This window comes from Nelusetta ayraudi, unplaced genomic scaffold (assembly GCF_046127955.1).
Source record: "Nelusetta ayraudi isolate G7.1 ecotype Tasmania unplaced genomic scaffold, CSIRO-AGI_Nayr_v1 ptg000017l, whole genome shotgun sequence".
NCBI lineage: Eukaryota > Metazoa > Chordata > Actinopteri > Tetraodontiformes > Monacanthidae > Nelusetta > Nelusetta ayraudi.
Window position 1 is genome coordinate 7,377,335 of NW_027466067.1, and position 18,715 is coordinate 7,396,049.

Here is an 18,715-nt window from a genome sequence, read left to right on the forward strand (position 1 = left end):
CCTTTGTGCTCCATTGACCATGGAGGGAGTCAGTGTGGGAAACAGGTCTCCACGTTCCTCACACTGACTGCAGGGCACGTGTCAAAGACTCTGCTGCATCTGGACAGCTGCTGATTATTGTGTTGACTCAATGTGTTGTGCTGGCTGGAAACTTCTAATGTTCGGAAAGTCTTGCTTCAGATGGCAACATTTTGGAAAAGAATATGAGAATCGAGAAATAAAAAAAAAAATCCTGAATTAATAATTTATTTCATTACTGCTCTCTCAAAATAGTCAATGAATAGTTTTAATGACATTTGATAAAACAAATTTAATAAACAAAGTGGATTCATCACATTTATATTTTTTCATGGTCTTAAAAAGAATTTGATTAATCATATTAAACTCAGTCTAAAGTTCTATATGCCCAGTCATCCTGTGGATGTGTGTGACGGTGTGACAAGCGTGTGCTCAGTCAGAGTCATTGATCCCAGCATCAGGCAGCAGATCTGCTCTCTCTACAGGGTCACCACTTTCCCAGATCCACACACAGCTCTGAGAGTCTCCCTCCATCACCCCCCCAGTCCTCCACCTGTTCCCCCGAGACCCAACCATTGTCCCCCAGGCAATAAGTGTGTTAAGGGTGCTACATCCCTCATTGTCTGCGGCAGCTCCCTGATTGGCTGAGAGTGTGAGAAAGTCCAGTCTCACCAAGACCCACACATTCATATGGAGATGTGGGACTATAAATAGGAGGGATGCAGCCAGCAGAGATCACATTCTCTCTCCAGACAGAGACTCTACAGCACACACATCCAGCCATGGCTCCTACAATCACTGTAGCCATGACCAACTCTCAGGAGCACCTCACTCTGAGCCACAAGGTAAATTCAACAACTATTATGATGTTTTTTAATGTGCCTGATGACAGCTTGTGTGTGTTCCTGCTGAACTCCTGAATCAGTGACTGATGACTTTGTTCTTCTTCCTGCAGCTCAGAAAACCTCTGGTGGAGAAGCTGCGCAGAGAGCGAATCAACAGCAGCATCGAGCAGCTCAAGTCTCTCCTGGGTCCAGAGTTCCTCCAGCAGCAGCCAGACTCCAAGCTGGAGAAAGCAGAAATCCTGGAGATGACAGTTTGCGTCCTGAGACGACTGCAGCAGCAGCAGCAGCAGCAGCAGCAGCAGCACAGCACAAGAGTGATGAAGAGCTTGGAGAAGCTGCAGTCTTCCTCTGATCACCACCTGACACAGGCTGACTTCTCTCCACTGAGCTTCACAGTCCAGAGTAGCGGCATCAAAGACAAGAGTGTCAGCAGCGACCCCTGGAGGCCGTGGTAGACGCCTACACAGCAGCTCAGATGACCATATTGGTCAGACGTTCCTGGACTGCAGTGTTTCAAATGTGATGGACTTGATCTTCTGCTTGTGCAGAAGGTTGAACATTGTGTGTTTTCTTCGTTTCCTGAGGAAACGAAAGCAATAACATGTTGAAGTGACAAAGACAACATGTTGTCATGCTGCTGCAGATGTGACTGCATCAGCAGTGATGATTCTAGCTCACTGTACTTCCTGTTTTGGGAGTTTTTGACCTCTAACGTTTGTTGTCTTCATTGATGGCTGTGATCAAGAAACTCTAACTGTCCTTTTTATGGACATTTTGTCAGAATGGACCTGACCTTACTTTAATCTGTGTGATTATTTCATACTGATCTGGTGTCAGATCGAAATGTTTATCCTTTTATTTTGAAAGGTTTGATTCTTGTCATAGTTTTCCTGTGACACTTTAATTCCTCAACGCTCATCGTCACTGTAAAGCAGTGGTGATAATTGTTACTGATTGATAATCAATCTTCATTTTATTTGTCCTTTAATGGACATTTAGTCTTCAGTTGACATGATTATTGACTAATGGTCTGTTTTAAGATCACTGTGTTTACTCTTTTATTGTAAAAGGTTTGTTTGATGTCACACTGTCACCTTTATAGTGACCAAGTTATTTTAACTCTGTCAATGACAGAATTCACTGGTAGTTGAGATCATTGCGATCTGTTTTGTTGTTATTTCAAACTGATCTGGTGTCGGATCGAAATGTTTATCCTTTTATTTTGAAAGGTTTGATTCCTGTCATAACTTTCCTGTGACACTTTTATTCTTCAATGTACATCATCATCATGCAGTGGTGATAATTTTTACTGATTGATAATCAATCATCATTTTATTTGTCCTTTAATGGACATTTAGTCTTCATGGACGTCTCTTCACTTGATGTGATTATTGACAAATGATCTGTTTTAAGATCACTGTGTGTATTCTTTTATTGTAAAAGGTTTCTTTGATGTCACACTGTCACACTTTTGTAGTGACCAAGTTATTTTAACTCTTACAGTTTGATTTCACTGGTTGTTGAGAACAATGTGATCTGTTTTCAGGTCAGTTTTATTGTTTTACTTCACAAAATGCAAATGTTTTGCTACTTTAGTGAAAACCCTCAGTGGACAGTGAGAATTGTGTCCTCACATGTTGTCCACGTTGTGTCTTTTATAAAGACGTCTCTTCCTTTACTCAGTCTGAGTACAGTGTCTTGTAGAAATGTACAAGTTGTTGTTGTGATGCATCATCACCTCTAGTTGCAGCTCTGCTGATTAAACAAAGCTTAAAATTCAAATAGTGTGTGCCTTATAGTGTGTCCTTCTTAAGTGCCTAATTTCACTGTGATCATTGTGTTTACACTTGTTAACGTTACAAAATAAATCACTATATTTGAGAAATAGCAAGTATATTTTTGTAAATACTTATACTAAATGCTAAATACCAAAATGTTATGTTAAAAGTTAAAATTTGGATTCAGTAAATCAAGATGCACAAAGGCTTGCCAGTCAAAGTGTGACATAATCAGCCAGTTGTGGAGCCAAATCCTCATCTTGTTTCACTTCTGGTGGTTGGGAAAACCAGAAGAATGCTGGTGAAGCAACTCAAATGACTGGCGAGGCACTGGACGAACTGTCACACATTGGCATTGCAAGTTTCTAGAACAGGAGAAACATCACAAGAATATTCCTGGAGTCCCCATGAGGAGTTGAAATACTGTGAGGTGATCAGCTGACGATGACGAGAAACAGGGCTCGATTACTGAGGCACTGAGACACTTCTAATGAAAAGAATGACTGGAAAAAAAATTGTCAGTTTCTATTATGCTTCTCATGTGTTATTGTGCATATGCAGATATTATCCCTCACAGTGTTAATGTCATTGAAAAAAGTATTAAAATAAATTATAGGTGGTTTGATGCCCATTGAGACAAGAGTGCTCATAAAGCTCTGGGTCTTCAGGTCAGAGGTCTGGATCTATTGTCCCTCAGGTCTCTGTGAGGGAGTTTACTCTGGTTGGTCATACTTATGCAATAGAACTGTGTCTCATTGTGCATCTCAATATCAACTGAATCTGATGTGTTTTTTTTTGTCTGTTGTTATTTTTTTTTCTTAAATTAAGGTTGATATTGATCGATGAAAATTTTTTGTTAAATTTTGACAAAATCCAAATGTGATTGCGTAGCTCATTACTGGAACGATCCCAAGCATTAATGAGTAAAACAAAATTGATGTTAGTTGGTATGATGTTAAAAACTTTCTCTTCTGTAAATTAATAAAAGGACAGTTACACAATACTTTGATTATTCATTTCTGTTTATTTAGCAGGACTCATTGAGCCAAGTGAAGTGAGAGAGCTCCAACTAGAGGCGATGATGCATCACAACAACAACTTGTACATTTCTACAAGACACTGTACTCAGACTGAGTAAAGGAAGAGACGTCTTTATAAAAGACACAACGTGGACAACATGTGAGGACACAATTCTCACTGTCCACTGAGGGTTTTCACTAAAGTAGCAAAACATTTGCACTTTGTGAAGTAAAGAAAAAAAAAAAACACAGATCACAACGATCTCAACAACCATTCATTTCTGTCACTGACAGAGTTAAAATAACTTGGTCACTACAAAAGTGTGACAGTGTGACATCAAACAAACCTTTTATAATAAAAGAGTAAACACAGTGATCTTAAAACAGACCATTAGTCAATAATCATGTCATTGAAGACTAAATGTCCATTAAAGGACAAATAAAATGATGATTGATTATCAATCAGTAACAAATATCACCACTGCATGATGATGATGTACATTAATGAATAAAAGTGTCACAGGAAAACTATGACAAGAATTAAACCTTTCAAAATAAAAGGAAAAACATTAGGATCTGACACCAGATCAGTATGAAATAATCAAACAGATTAAAGTAAGGTCAGGTACCTTCTGACAAAATGTCCATAAAAAGGACAGTTAGAGTTTGTTGATCACAGCCATCAGTGAAGACAACAAACGTTAGAGGTCAAAAACTCCCAAAACAGGAAGTACAGTGAGCTAGAATCACCACTGCTGATGCAGTCACATCTGCCTCATGCAACCAGCATGACAACATGTTGTCTTGGTCACTTCAACATGTTGTTGCTGTCGTTTCCTCAGGAAATGAAGAAAACACACAATGTTCAACCTTCTGCACAAGCAGAAGATCAAGTCCATCACATTTGAAACACTGCAGTCCAGGAACGTCTGACCAATATGGTCATCTGAGCTGCTGTGTAGGCGTCTACCACGGCCTCCAGGGGTCGCTGCTGACACTCTTGTCTTTGATGCCGCTGCTCTGGACTGTGGAGCTCAGTGGAGAGAATTCAGCCTGTGTCAGGTGGTGATCAGAGGAAGACTGCAGCTTCTCCAAGCTCTTCATCACTCTTGTGTTGTGCTGCTGCTGCTGCTGCTGCTGCTGCTGCTGCTGCTGCTGCAGTCGTCTCAGGACGCAAACTGTCATCTCCAGGATGTCTGCTTTCTCCAGCTTGGAGTCTGGCTGCTGCTGGAGGAACTCTGGACCCAGGAGAGACTTGAGCTGCTCGATGCTGCTGTTGATTCGCTCTCTGCGCAGCTTCTCCACCAGAGGCTTTCTGAGCTGCAGGAAGAAGAACAAAGTCATCAGTCACTGATTCAGGAGTTCAACAGGAACACACACAAGCTGTCATCAGGCACATTAAAAAACATCATAATGGTTGTTGAATTTACCTTGTGGCTCAGAGTGAGGTGCTCCTGAGAGTTGGTCATGGCTGCAGTGATTGTAGGAGCCATGGCTGGATGTGTGTGCTGTAGAGTCTCTGTCTGGAGAGAGAATGTGATCTCTGCTGGCTGCATCCCTCCTATTTATAGTCCCACATCTCCATATGAATGTGTGGGTCTTGGTGAGACTGGACTTTCTCACACTCTCAGCCAATCAGGGAGCAGGACCATGGACAATGAGGGATGTGACACCCTAAACGCACTTATCGCCTGCGGGACAATGGTTGGGTCTCGGGGGAACAGGTGGAGGACTGGGGGGGTGATGGAGGGAGACCTTCAGAGCTGTGTGTAGATCTGGGAAAGTGGTGACCCTGTTATGTTGAAAGAGCAGATCTGCTGCCTGATGCTGGGATCAATGACTCTGGCTGAGCACACGCTCGTCACGTCACACACGTGGCGAGGCTGAATGGAAACATAGAAAAAAAACTTCTGACAAAGTTTAATATGTTAGATAAAAACTTTTTTTTAATCCATGAAGCTTATTGATGTGAGAAGTCCAATTTGTTGATTAAATCAGTCATTCGAACCAGTTAATTTAGTGGTATTAATAAGAGAGAACAGAAAAAAAATCAGGATTGTTCTATTATTATTATTATTATTATTATTATTATTATTATTATCATTATTAATTCGTTCGTTCGTTCATTCATTCATTCATAAATTCACATATTCTTTTCAAAAAATTTGCTGTCTGAAGCAAGACTTTCAAAACTCTAGAAGTTTCCAGCCAACACAACACACTGGGTCAACATAATAATCAGCAGCTGTCCAGATGCAGCAGAGTCTTTGACACGTGCCCTGCAGTCAGTGTGAGGAACGTGGAGACCTGTTTCCCACACTGACTCCCTCCATGGTCAATGGAGCACAAAGGCACTCCAGTGACAGATGCTGGATGTGTGGTGTGTGTGACATCACCAGCCATCTGGAGGGAAAGCTCCCCATTGGCTGATTCTCACACTTTGCACAATTTGAAATTTTAAACCAAAAGAAGAGCTTAAAAGTCAAAATAGTGAATCATATGAAATTTTGAGATTTCAATTCTCAGTATGAAATTCCAGATATGATCATGTCTTAGCAGTGACCTCTAACAGAATCAATATATCAGATCCACACTTGAGGGTGGGGGTCTTCCTGGGGGGCAGCTGTTTCCTGAAGTGTGCCAAATCCCTTTGGGGAATTATTTGGCTGCTGGTGGGAGGGATGGGACTGGATCTAAAGTGTGTTCTCCAGAGCTTTCCCACACTCCGTCTAGCAGCACCACATCAGCGTGTGTCGCTTGTAGTCAAATTCATGTGAGATCCAACAGAGTCGATGGTGAGGGCACAAAGCGTTCAAATAAATAAGATGAAATCGAGACATTTGAGTTGCAAGCATTGGAGACTCAGAGGCATTCATAATAAAAATGCTGCTTGACAGTGAGAACCTCCAAGTGATGAAGAACAGTGCCATTAAACTTTAGCATTTGCAGATTGTCTTGTAAATGTGTGACTCAGTAGGAGGGAAATAATGTAAAGGCTTAGAAATTCAGCCAGACTCGAATCACACAATGCATGTTTTTCTTCTGTAATTGTATTAATGGTTTACTCCAAAACATTGAAAGTGTCACAGTCTTGCCCGAGGCCAGTGACTGTTGCTAATGAGATGCACAATAAGACACACTTCTATTGTTGCAGCGGTGAAAGGACAGAGTGTGGGAAACCAGAGGAAAGTCCCTCACAGAGACCTGAGGGACAATAGATCCAGACCTCTGACCTGAAGACTCAGCTTCACAGGGAGACTGGCTGCAGTATCCGAAATACCTTCAAACTAAACTAAAAGTTGTTTGTAGCACTTTGTGAACTTTTGTGCATTTTGCGAAAACACAAAATCTGGCATTAAAAAATTGGTTGTAATGACTGTGAGCCTGAACAATCACAGTGATATTAAATTATCATATTATCATATTATCATATTAAATTATCATTTATCAGTTATGATAAATGATAATTTCACAGGATATGGATTGACAAAGAGGAGACAACAACAAATCATTATGACTCAAGTATTTAATGTTTATTTTATTTTTACATTACATGTGTATTCTATGTTAAATAATGTGATGAATCTCCACACAAGACTTGTTGCTGAAATGTAAAATTCCTCACACCCTCCGAATCAGCCAGTGACACACTTTCCCTCCAGATGATGTCACACTTTGTTTCTATGACAACACACAGACAGCATCTGCCGCTGAAGTGTCTTTTGGCTCCATTGAGCATTGAAGGGGTCGGTGTGGGAAACAGCTCTACGTGCTCCTCACACAGGCGCGTGTCAAAGACTACAGGGCTTCGGACAACTGCTGATTATTGTGACTTTTGTGTTATTGCATTATTGTTATCAACAGAGTGAGTTCACTTTTTTTTTTTTTTTTTAAATCATTTTTCATGAATGCAAAAATATTTCACTCAAAGAATTAATCAGAACTCTAGAAGTTTCCAGGCAACACAACACATTGAGTCAACACAATATTCAGCAGGTGTCCAGATGCAGCAGAGTCTTTGACACGTGCCCTGCAGTCAGTGTGAGGAACACATAGAGCTCGATTTCCCACACTGACTCCCTCCATGGAGCACAAAGGCACTTCAGTGACAGATGCTGGCAGTGTGTGGTCACAGAAAGACAGTGTGACATCACCAGCCATCTGGAGGGAACGCACCCCATTGGCCGGTTTTGGAGGGTGTGAAAATTTTAAATTTTCAACAAGCATTAATTGTGTACACTTTCATTAAACACAACATTGAATTCACATTAAATAGGAGACACAATTTAACATTCAATCAATACTTTTTAAATCAATACTATTCAAAATGATGAGTTACCGGTATCATGGTAGGTCACTTTTATTGTTCCGCAATGACACACAGTCATTACAACCAGTATTTGAATGCTTGATTTTTTGTTGTTGTTTGTTACATTGTGAAATGTTGTGATTATCTCCATTCTTACATTGAATATCTTGATCCACGTTCACATTTGACATTGAAATGATGGAATGAAAATGTGCCTAAACATGTAGAATAGATTTGCTGACGTGGAGTAGTTATTGATGTTGAGAATCACTATGAAAAATATTGACGTGGGAACCCAAGCAAAATGTCTTCAGTTTTTTCATCATTGCACTGGCTCATTTAGTGGTGAAACACTGAGCAGCATTTGGTCTAAAGTGTGACAGGGGTGAATAAAGTTGAGGGCTAATTGGTCTGGTGATTGAAATGAAAAATTATCATTTGGTCATATGTACCATCACGATATCTGGTTATGTGGTTGCATGTACAGATTTGTTTAAGTGTCCTACTATTCTCTCTCCATTCTCACTAACATTTTTTGATTGGCATTGAAAAAACTTCACTTTTAAAGCCTATGACATATTTAGGTACATTTGAAGGAATTTGAGTTTCAGCCAGTCTCCCTGTGAAGCTGAGTCTTCAGGTCAGAGGTCTGGATCTATTGTCCCTCAGGTCTCTGTGAGGGACTTTCCTCTGGTTTCCCACACTCTGTCCTTTCACCGCTGCAACAATAGAAGTGTGTCTTATTGTGCATCTCATTAGCAACAGTCACTGGCCTCGGGCAAGAGTGGGACACTTTCAATGTTTTGGAGTAAACCATTAATACAATTACAGAAGAAAAACATGCATTGTGTGATTCGAGTCTTGCTGAATTTCTAAGCCTTTACATTATTTCCCTCCTACTGAGTCACACATTTACAAGACAATCTGCAAATGCTAAAGTTTAATGGCACTGTTCTTCATCACTTGGAGGTTCTCACTGTCAAGCAGCATTTTTATTATGAATGCCTCTGAGTCTCCAATGCTTGCAACTCAAATGTCTCGATTTCATCTTATTTATTTGAACGCTTTGTGCCCTCACCATCGACTCTGTTGGATCTCACATGAATTTGACTACAAGCGACACACGCTGATGTGGTGCTGCTAGACGGAGTGTGGGAAAGCTCTGGAGAACACACTTTAGATCCAGTCCCATCCCTCCCACCAGCAGCCAAATAATTCCCCAAAGGGATTTGGCACACTTCAGGAAACAGCTGCCCCCCAGGAAGACCCCCACCCTCAAGTGTGGATCTGATATATTGATTCTGTTAGAGGTCACTGCTAAGACATGATCATATCTGGAATTTCATACTGAGAATTGAAATCTCAAAATTTCATATGATTCACTATTTTGACTTTTAAGCTCTTCTTTTGGTTTAAAATTTCAAATTGTGCAAAGTGTGAGAATCAGCCAATGGCGTACTTTCCCTCCAGATGGCTGGTGATGTCACACACACCACACATCCAGCATCTGTCACTGGAGTGCCTTTGTGCTCCATTGACCATGGAGGGAGTCAGTGTGGGAAACAGGTCTCCACGTTCCTCACACTGACTGCAGGGCACGTGTCAAAGACTCTGCTGCATCTGGACAGCTGCTGATTATTGTGTTGACTCAATGTGTTGTGCTGGCTGGAAACTTCTAGAGTTCGGAAAGTCTTGCTTCTTTGAAAAAAAAAAGAGAAATAAAAATAAAAAAAAGGCTGAACTTTTTATTAATTTGATAATTGCTCTCTGTTACAAAAAGTACTAAATAAACTGTTTTTGAATTACACCTGATTAAAGATTTATTAAGTTTTAAAGTTTAAAGTTTTTGTTTAACATTTTAAACTTCGTCCAAAAATCTATTCTATGCTTCCATTCATCCTCTCCACGTGTGTGACCAGCGTGTGCTCAGTCAGAGTCATTGATCCCAGCATCAGGCAGCAGATCTGCTCTCTCTACAGGGTCACCACTTTCCCAGATCCACACACAGCTCTGAGAGTCTCCCTCCATCACCCCCCCCAGTCCTCCACCTGTTCCCCCGAGACCCAACCATTGTCCCCCAGGCAATAAGAGCGTTTAGGGTGTCACATCCCTCATTGTCTGCGGCATCTCCCTGATTGGCTGAGAGTGTGAGAAAGTCCAGTCTCACCAAGACCCACACATTCATATGGAGATGTGGGACTATAAATAGGAGGGATGCAGCCAGCAGAGATCACATTCTCTCTCCAGACAGAGACTCTACAGCACACACATCCAGCCATGGCTCCTACAATCACTGCAGCCATGACCAACTCTCAGGAGCACCTCACTCTGAGCCACAAGGTAAATTCAACAACCATTGTGACTTTTTTTTAATGTGTCTGATGATGGCTTTTGTGTGTTCCTGCTGAACTCCTGAATCAGTGACTGATGACTTTGTTCTTCTTCCTGCAGCTCAGAAAGCCACTGGTGGAGAAGCTGCGCAGAGAGCGAATCAACAGCAGCATCGAGCAGCTCAAGTCTCTCCTGGGTCCAGAGTTCCTCCAGCAGCAGCCAGACTCCAAGTTGGAGAAAGCAGAAATCCTGGAGATGACAGTTTGCGTCCTGAGACGACTGCAGCAGCAGCAGCAGCACAGCACAAGAGCGATGAAGAGCTTGGAGAAGCTGCAGTCTTCCTCTGATCACCACCTGACACAGGCTGACTTCTCTCCACTGAGCTCCACAGTCCAGAGCAGCGGCATCAAAGACAAGAGTGTCAGCAGCGACCCCTGGAGGCCGTGGTAGACGCCTACACAGCAGCTCAGATGACCATATTGGTCAGACGTTCCTGTACTGCAGTGTTTCAAATGTGATGGACTTGATCTTCTGCTTGTGCAGAAGGTTGAACATTGTGTGTTTTCTTCATTTCCTGAGGAAACGACAGCAACAACATGTTGAAGTGACCAAGACAACATGTTGTCATGCTGGGTGCATGAGGCAGATGTGACTGCATCAGCAGTGATGATTCTAGCTCACTGTACTTCCTGTTTTGGGAGTTTTTCTCCTCTAACGTTTGTTGTCTTCACTGATGGCTGTGATCAACAAACTCTAACTGTCCTTTTTATGGACATTTTGTCAGAATGGACCTGACCTTACTTTAATCTGTGTGATTATTTCATACTGATCTGGTGTCAGATCAAAATGTTCTTCCTTTTATTTTGAAAGGTTTGATTCTTGTCATAGTTTTCCTGTGACACTTTTATTCTTCAACGCACATTGTTACTATAATGTAGTGTTGTTAATTGTTACTGATTGATAATCAATCTTCATTTGTATTTGTCCTTTAATGGACATTTAGTCTTCAATGACATGATTATTGACTAATGATCTGTTTTAAGATCACTGTGTTTACTCTTTTATTGTAAAAGGTTTGTTTGATGTCACACTGTCACCTTTATAGTGACCAAGTTATTTTAACTCTGTCAATGACAGAATTCACTGGTTGTTGAGATCATTGCGATCTGTTTTGTTGTTATTTCAAACTGATCTGGTGTCAGATCCTAATGTTTATCCTTTTATTTTGAAAGGTTTGATTCCTCTCATAGTTTTCCTGTGGCACTTTTATTCTTTAATGTACATCATCATCATGCAGTGGTGATAATATTTACTGATTGATAATCAATCATCATTTTATTTGTCCTTTAATGGACATTTAGTCTTCAGTTGACATGATTATTGACTAATGGTCTGTTTTAAGATCACTGTGTGTATTCTTTTACCGTAAAAGGTTTGTTTGATGTCACACTGTCACACTTTTATAGTGACCAAGTTATTTCAACTCTGACAATTTGATTTCACTGGTTGTTGAGAACAATCTGATCTGTTTTCAGGTCAGTTTTATTGTTTTACTTCACAAAGTGCAAATGTTTTGCTACTTTAGTGAAAACCCTCAGTGGACAGTGAGAATTGTGTCCTCACATGTTGTCCAAGTTGTGTCTTTTATAAAGACGTCTCTTCCTTTACTCAGTCTGAGTACAGTGTTTTGTCGAAATGTACAAGTTGTTGTTGTGATGCATCATCACCTCTAGTTGGAGCTCTTTCACTTCATGTTGAATGAAGTAATGCTGAATAAACAAAAATTTTAAATCAAGATTTTGTTTGTATGTATGTTTGGATTTGTTGTCCTTTATCTTCTATCTTTACCTAACAAAACCGAACAAACCTGATTTAAAAAAAAAAAAAAACTGTTAATATCAGCTTCATTTATAATGGTGCATTTCATCACTGACCAATTATAACCAATCAGTAAATGTTATTCGTCACTGAGTTATCAGAATTTCAGATAACATGTAACAGAAAATTCCACTGGAAGTAATCCACACTTTTCAGTCATAGCGAGGTAAAAGTACACCCCCCGCCCCCCACCCACACACACACACACACCTCGTCCAGACACACATTGAATTATAGTTGCCAGCCATTCCCTAAAATACCAAACTGTCCCATATTTAAATGGTGCGTCTCGTTTTGGATCGATACGGGAAGAGGTTTGTCCCGTATTTCTGAGTTGTCTGGAATGTACATTTATTCTGGATTCAAACTCACGTTTTTGTTTCCATAGAGTTTGCGTTCAAGACCGCAATCTACGTAGCTGCGGGCACGACCGTTGCACAACCCATTCACAACAACTGCGTACTGGCTGCGTAGCTTGCGTAGAGTAGGCTATGAATCAGGATTGCTTGTTCTTTTCATTCTTTTCAGTTTTATTTCTTTAATTTATTTGTAAAAGCAATCCATCCTGCACTTTATTGATTGTTGTGTAAAAAATATGTTCACTTAAAAATGTTCAATCCAATTTAAACATTCAGCTTAGACTTTATATTGTTAACATATATATTTATATAATCTATTGAATTTCTCTTCTTTCTCTTTCTTCATCAGTGGCGCTTTGGTGTGTCGTATCGAAGCACAATCGATAAATTTGCTCAATAAAAACAATCGCAAAAACAACGAGGCCAATCATCTTCTCCGAGAAGCCTCACGAGTTTCTCTGCTACGCATATTTTTGCATCACTCAAATCCAGTTTTGTTCTAACCTGATGACATGCCTTTGTGACTGTTATATGAAGGCTCTGCCTAATGAAAGGGATCAACACACTCTGCCCCGTCAGTCCTCCTAAGTCTGCAACAATGAACTACACTGATGTTTTCTCATGTCAAAAATAAGCCTTTTTTGACAACACAATTTCATCAGTCGTATATTAAATCCAGAACTCTGCGGAGTGACACGTGCTGATCTTCTGCTACTAGACAGAGTGTGGGAAAGCTCTGGAGAGCCTCTCTCCCACCACCAGCCAAATAATTCCCCAAAGGGATTTGGCACACTTTGGGGAGCAGCTGCCCCCATGAAGATCCCCACCCTCATAGAGTAGAGTGTTGAACTGAAAACATTTATCCTGTTAAAAAAAAAAAAAAAAAGTATTGTGTTTGCCAAGTTGATGACGGGAGGCTCAAACTGAGATTATAAAAATAAGACAATAAGTTGATTAAACACTTGAGTAAAATTTAAACCCACATTGATCAAGGAAATCACTAATTGCACAAATTGTGGGAACCGGCCAATGGCGTGTGTTCCCTCCAGATGGCTGGTGATGTCACACTGTGTTTCTGTGACAACACACAGCCAGCATCTGTCACTAAAGTGCCTTTGTGCTCCACGGACCATGGAGGGAGTCAGTGTGGGAAACAGGTCTCCACGTTCCTCACACTGACTGCAGGGCACGTGTCAAAGACTCTGATGCATCTGGACAGCTGCTGATTATTGTGTTGACCCAGTGTGTCGCCTCGCTTGAATACTTATAAAGTTCTAAAAGTCTTGCCTCAGACAGCAAAATTTTGAGGGAAAAAAATACTAGACTGAGAAACCAAGAGAAAAACAATCCTGACTGATCCATTTGTTTTACATTTGCTCTCCGTAAACAAAAAGTTACAAAATGAACTGGTTTTAGTGACATTGGATTAAAGAGATAAAATGAACAGAGTGGATTTCTTAATTTTATCATCTTCTTTCAAGGATGCAAAACGATTTCATTTTATTGGACAACTTTATTGTCTGATAACTTATATGTTTTTCAAAGTCTTGCTTTCACACTTAGAAAACAGAGTGAAATCTAAAAATATACATCTTTTAAAAGTAATTCTGACTTATTGAAATGGACAGAGAATTATCCAAAAATATAATGTGCAAACATTTTGAATGCTGAATTTAAAATTCACACGTGTCCAGTCATCCTCTGTACGTGTGTGACGTGTGACGAGCGTGTGCTCAGTCAGAGTCATTGATCCCAGCATCAGGCAGTAGATCTGCTCTCTCTACAGGGTCACCACTTTCCCAGATCCACACACAGCTCTGAGAGTCTCCCTCCATCACCCCCCCAGTCCTCCACCTGTTCTCCTGAGACCCAACCATTGTCCCCCAGGCAATAAGAGCGTTTAGGGTGTCACATCCCTCATTGTCTGTGGCAGCTCCCTGATTGGCTGAGAGTGTGAGAAAGTCCAGTCTCACCAAGACCCACACATTCATATGGAGATGTGGGACTATAAATAGGAGGGATGCAGCCAGCAGAGACCACATTCTCTCTCCAGACAGAGACTCTACAGCACACACATCCAGCCATGGCTCCTACAATCACTGCAGCCATGACCAACTCTCAGGAGCACCTCACTCTGAGCCACAAGGTAAATTCAACAACTATTATGATGTTTTTTAATGTGCCTGATGACAGCTTGTGTGTGTTCCTGCTGAACTCCTGAATCAGTGACTGATGACTTTGTTCTTCTTCCTGCAGCTCAGAAAGCCTCTGGTGGAGAAGCTGCGCAGAGAGCGAATCAACTGCAGCATCGAGCAGCTCAAGTCTCTCCTGGGTCCAGAGTTCCTCCAGCAGCAGCCAGACTCCAAGTTGGAGAAAGCAGAAATCCTGGAGATGACAGTTTGCGTCCTGAGACGACTGCAGCAGCAGCAGCAGCAGCAGCAGCAGCAGCACAACACAAGAGTGATGAAGAGCTTGGAGAAGCTGCAGTCTTCCTCTGATCACCACCTGACACAGGCTGACTCCTCTCCACTGAGCTCCACAGTCCAGAGCAGCGGCATCAAAGACAAGAGTGTCAGCAGCGACCCCTGGAGGCCGTGGTAGACGCCTACACAGCAGCTCAGATGACCATATTGGTCAGACGTTCCTGTACTGCAGTGTTTCAAATGTGATGGACTTGATCTTCTGCTTGTGCAGAAGGTTGAACATTGTGTGTTTTCTTCATTTCCTGAGGAAACGACAGCAACAACATGTTGAAGTGACAAAGACAACATGTTGTCATGCTGGGTGCATGAGGCAGATGTGACTGCATCAGCAGTGATGATTCTAGCTCACTGTACTTCCTGTGTAGGGAGTTTTAGACCTCTAACGTTTGTTGTCTTCACTGATGGCTGTGATCAACAAACTCTAACTGTCCTTTTTATGGACATTTTAATCTGTGTGATTATTTCATACTGATCTGGTGTCAGATCGAAATGTTTATCCTTTTATTTTTTAAAGGTTTGATTCTTGTCATAGTTTTCCTGTGACACTTTTATTCTTCAACGCTCATCGTCACTGTAATGCAGTGGTGATAATTGTTACTGATTGATAATCAATCATCATTTTATTTGTCCCTTAATTGACATTTAGTCTTCAGTTGACATGATTATTGACTAATGGTCTGTTTTAATATCACTGTGTTTACTCTTTTATTGTAAAAGGTTTGTTTGATGCCACACTGTCACCTTTATAGTGACCAAGTTATTTTAACTCTGTCAATGACAGAAATGAATGGTTGTTGAGATCGTTGTGATCTGTGTTTTTTTTTTTTTCTTTAGTTCACAAAGTGCAAATGTTTTGCTACTTTAGTGAAAACCCTCAGTGGACAGTGAGAATTGTGTCCTCACATGTTGTCCAAGTTGTGTCTTTTATAAAGACGTCTCTTCCTTTACTCAGTCTGAGTACAGTGTCTTGTAGAAATGTACAAGTTGTTGTTGTGATGCATCATCACCTCTAGTTGGAGCTCTTTCCACTTCATATGGCTCAATGAGTCCTGCTGAATAAACACTCAAACTTAAAATATGTTGTGTTGTCTTTGTAAATCAGATGCAAATAGAATTGGTTTTAAAAGGGATATCAATCACATATAATCAATTGCATTTCCATTTTTTTTAAACTACAGAAATGTGTATTTGATCCCTCGATTATAAAAGTGAATAATTGATCATATTCCTAACTCCTTGACAAAAAAACTACCTATTACATTTTCTAATCTTAAACATCTTTAATGATTTAATACCACCATTAAATTAAAATTCATAGCCAGCAGAGTCTCTCCAGATGACCCTGTTCCAACAATCAGCAGCTGTCCAGATGCAGCAAACTTCATCCTTTATTTTTCTTGTTTTGATTTCTCAATTTTTATTTTGAATTTTTTCCAATGAGGTGAGCCTTCCAGGACTCTACCTTTTCATCCAACACAACACACTGAGTCAACACAATAGTCAGCAGGTGTCCAGATGCAGCAGAGTCTTTGAAACGTTCCCTGCAGTCAGTGTGAGGAACGTGCAGAGCACTGTTTCCCACACTGACTCCCTCCATGGCCTATGGAGCACAAAGACACTTGAGTGACAGATGCTGGATGTATGTTGTCACAGAAACACAGTGTGACATCACCAGCCATCTGGAGGGAAAGCACACCATTGGCTGGTTCCCACACAGTTAGAAATGTTGCAGTGCATTGTGTTCCTCATTTTCTGCCAAATAATGGCAGAAATTAGTTTTCTTTTATTATTATTATTAGTTTCTAACTGAATGTAAACCTCCAGTCATGAGTACCTGGGGGCACAGTTAACAGAGCAAATATACAATTTCTATGCATGAGGTTTTGGGGGGGGTCTTTTGGTGGCAGCGGTTTCCTGACGCGTGCCAAATCCCTTTGGGCAATTATCTGGCTGCAGTCTAAAGTCTGGCCTCCAGAGCTTTCCCACACTGGAGTAAATTAGAATCCAACTTTTTTGAACGATGTCTTCTTCTTATATAACGGCATAAAGAGAAACTAGATGGATATTCAATTATAGTATGCAAATAATGATTATTTATGACAATCTTAAAAGTTGATGAAAGCAAATACATGTGGGCCAATTTTATCTAACTGTCCATCTTTCATCTCTGAAACACTTTTCCACACGTTTCAACAACAACGCCTTTGTTTGGTTTTTTTAGATGTTGAACGTATTCGAGGTAGAACTTTTTTTAGGAGTCATTTAAAAAAGAAAAATCGTATAATATATTGACACGAGCTTGAAACCTCTTGAAGCTCTGAGTTTTCAGGTCAGAGGTCTGGATCTATTGTCCCTAAGGTCTCTGTGAGGGACTTTCCTCTGGTTTCCCACACTCTGTCCTTTCACAGCTCCAACAAAGGAAGTGTGTCTCATTGTGCATCTCATTAGCAACGCCATCTGATGTCTTTACATGGTAAACAATAATAATAATAATGATAATAATAATAATAATAATAATAATAATAATAATAATAGCAAAAGAGCGCACACAGCATTAATTTAATTATTATTCATTATTTTTCACCAAACTTTTAAATCTCTAGAACAAAGTCCCATTAAGAGAAAGATAGAGAAAATCATTCTTCAGTGAAGTGAAAAATGATCTGATGACAAATGACATCAAAAACAATATTTTAAATTTCAGTATTGTTTATTCAGCAGGACTCATTGAGCAACATGAAATAAGAGAGCTCCAACTAGAGGCGATGATGCATCACAACAACAACTTGCACATTTCAACAAGACACTGTACTCTGACTGAGTAAAGGAAGAGACGTCTTTATAAAAGACACAACTTGGACAACATGTGAGGACACAATTCTCACTGTCCACTGAGGGTTTTCACTAAAGTAGCAAAACATTTGCACTTTGTGAAGTAAAACAATAAAACTGACCTTAAAACAGATCACATTGTTCTCAACAACCAGTGAAATCAAAAGTCAGAGTTAAAACAACTTGGTCACTACAAAAGTGTGACAGTGTGACATCAAACAAACCTTTTACAATAAAAGAATACACACAGTGATCTTAAAACAGATCATTAGTCAATAATCACATCAAGTGAAGAGACGTCCATGAAGACTAAATGTCCATTAAAGGACAAATAAAATGATGATTGATTATCAATCAGTAACAATTATCACCACTGCATGATGATGATAATGTGGTTTGAAAAAAAAGTGCCACAGGAAAACTATGACAGGAATCAAACCTTTCAAAATTGTGACAAAAAAAAAAAAATGAAAATGCAAAACTGACCTGAAAACAGATCGCAATGATCTCAACAACCAGTGAATTCTGTCATTGACAGAGTTAAAATAACTTGGTCACTATAAAGGTGACAGAGTGACATCAAACAACCCTTTTACAATAAAAGAGTAAACACAGTGATCTTAAAACAGACCATTAGTCAATAATCATGTCATTGAAGACTAAATGTCCATTAAGGGACAAATAAAATGAAGATAGATTATCAATCAGTAACAATTATCACCACTGCTTTACAGTGACGATGAGCGTTGAGGAATTAAAGTGTCACAGGAAAACTATGACAAGAATCAAACTTTTCAAAATAAAAGGATAAACATTTCGATCTGACACCAGATCAGTATGAAATAATCACTCAGATTAAAATG

General features: G+C 40.1%; 2 protein-coding genes and 1 long non-coding RNA gene across 6 annotated transcripts; all 3 read left to right on the forward strand.

Annotated features, from left to right (window-relative positions):
- The first annotated feature begins 737 nt into the window (after nt 1-737).
- Nucleotides 738-15,384, forward strand: LOC142887441 (transcription factor HES-1-B-like). 3 transcript variants are annotated; one of them, XM_076025104.1, is made up of 3 exons: nt 778-863; nt 974-1,177; nt 14,959-15,384. In XM_076025104.1, the coding sequence occupies exons 1-3, from the start codon at nt 801-803 to the stop codon at nt 15,136-15,138; spliced, it is 447 nt and encodes a 148-aa protein (XP_075881219.1). In that variant the 5' UTR covers nt 778-800; the 3' UTR covers nt 15,139-15,384. The 3 variants fall into 3 exon arrangements, with proteins under 3 accessions (XP_075881217.1, XP_075881219.1, XP_075881216.1); XM_076025102.1 differs by lacking the exon at nt 14,959-15,384 and having other exon boundaries at nt 738-863; nt 974-1,466; XM_076025101.1 differs by lacking the exons at nt 778-863; nt 974-1,177 and adding an exon at nt 14,543-14,683 and having other exon boundaries at nt 14,794-15,354.
- Nucleotides 1,509-2,645, forward strand: LOC142887443 (uncharacterized). Its single transcript, XR_012926542.1, has 2 exons — nt 1,509-2,347; nt 2,415-2,645. It is a non-coding gene; the product is annotated as an uncharacterized LOC142887443 (long non-coding RNA).
- Nucleotides 10,173-16,096, forward strand: LOC142887442 (transcription factor HES-4-like). Of its 2 annotated transcripts, XR_012926541.1 has the most exons (3): nt 10,173-10,309; nt 10,421-11,532; nt 15,535-16,096. XR_012926541.1 is itself a non-coding variant. In XM_076025105.1 (2 exons), exons 1-2 carry the CDS (start codon nt 10,184-10,186, stop codon nt 10,748-10,750), a joined length of 456 nt encoding a protein of 151 aa, XP_075881220.1. In that variant the 5' UTR covers nt 10,173-10,183; the 3' UTR covers nt 10,751-11,967. The 2 variants fall into 2 exon arrangements, 1 of the variants encoding a protein (XP_075881220.1); XM_076025105.1 differs by lacking the exon at nt 15,535-16,096 and having other exon boundaries at nt 10,421-11,967.
- Nucleotides 16,097-18,715: the final 2,619 nt, after the last annotated feature.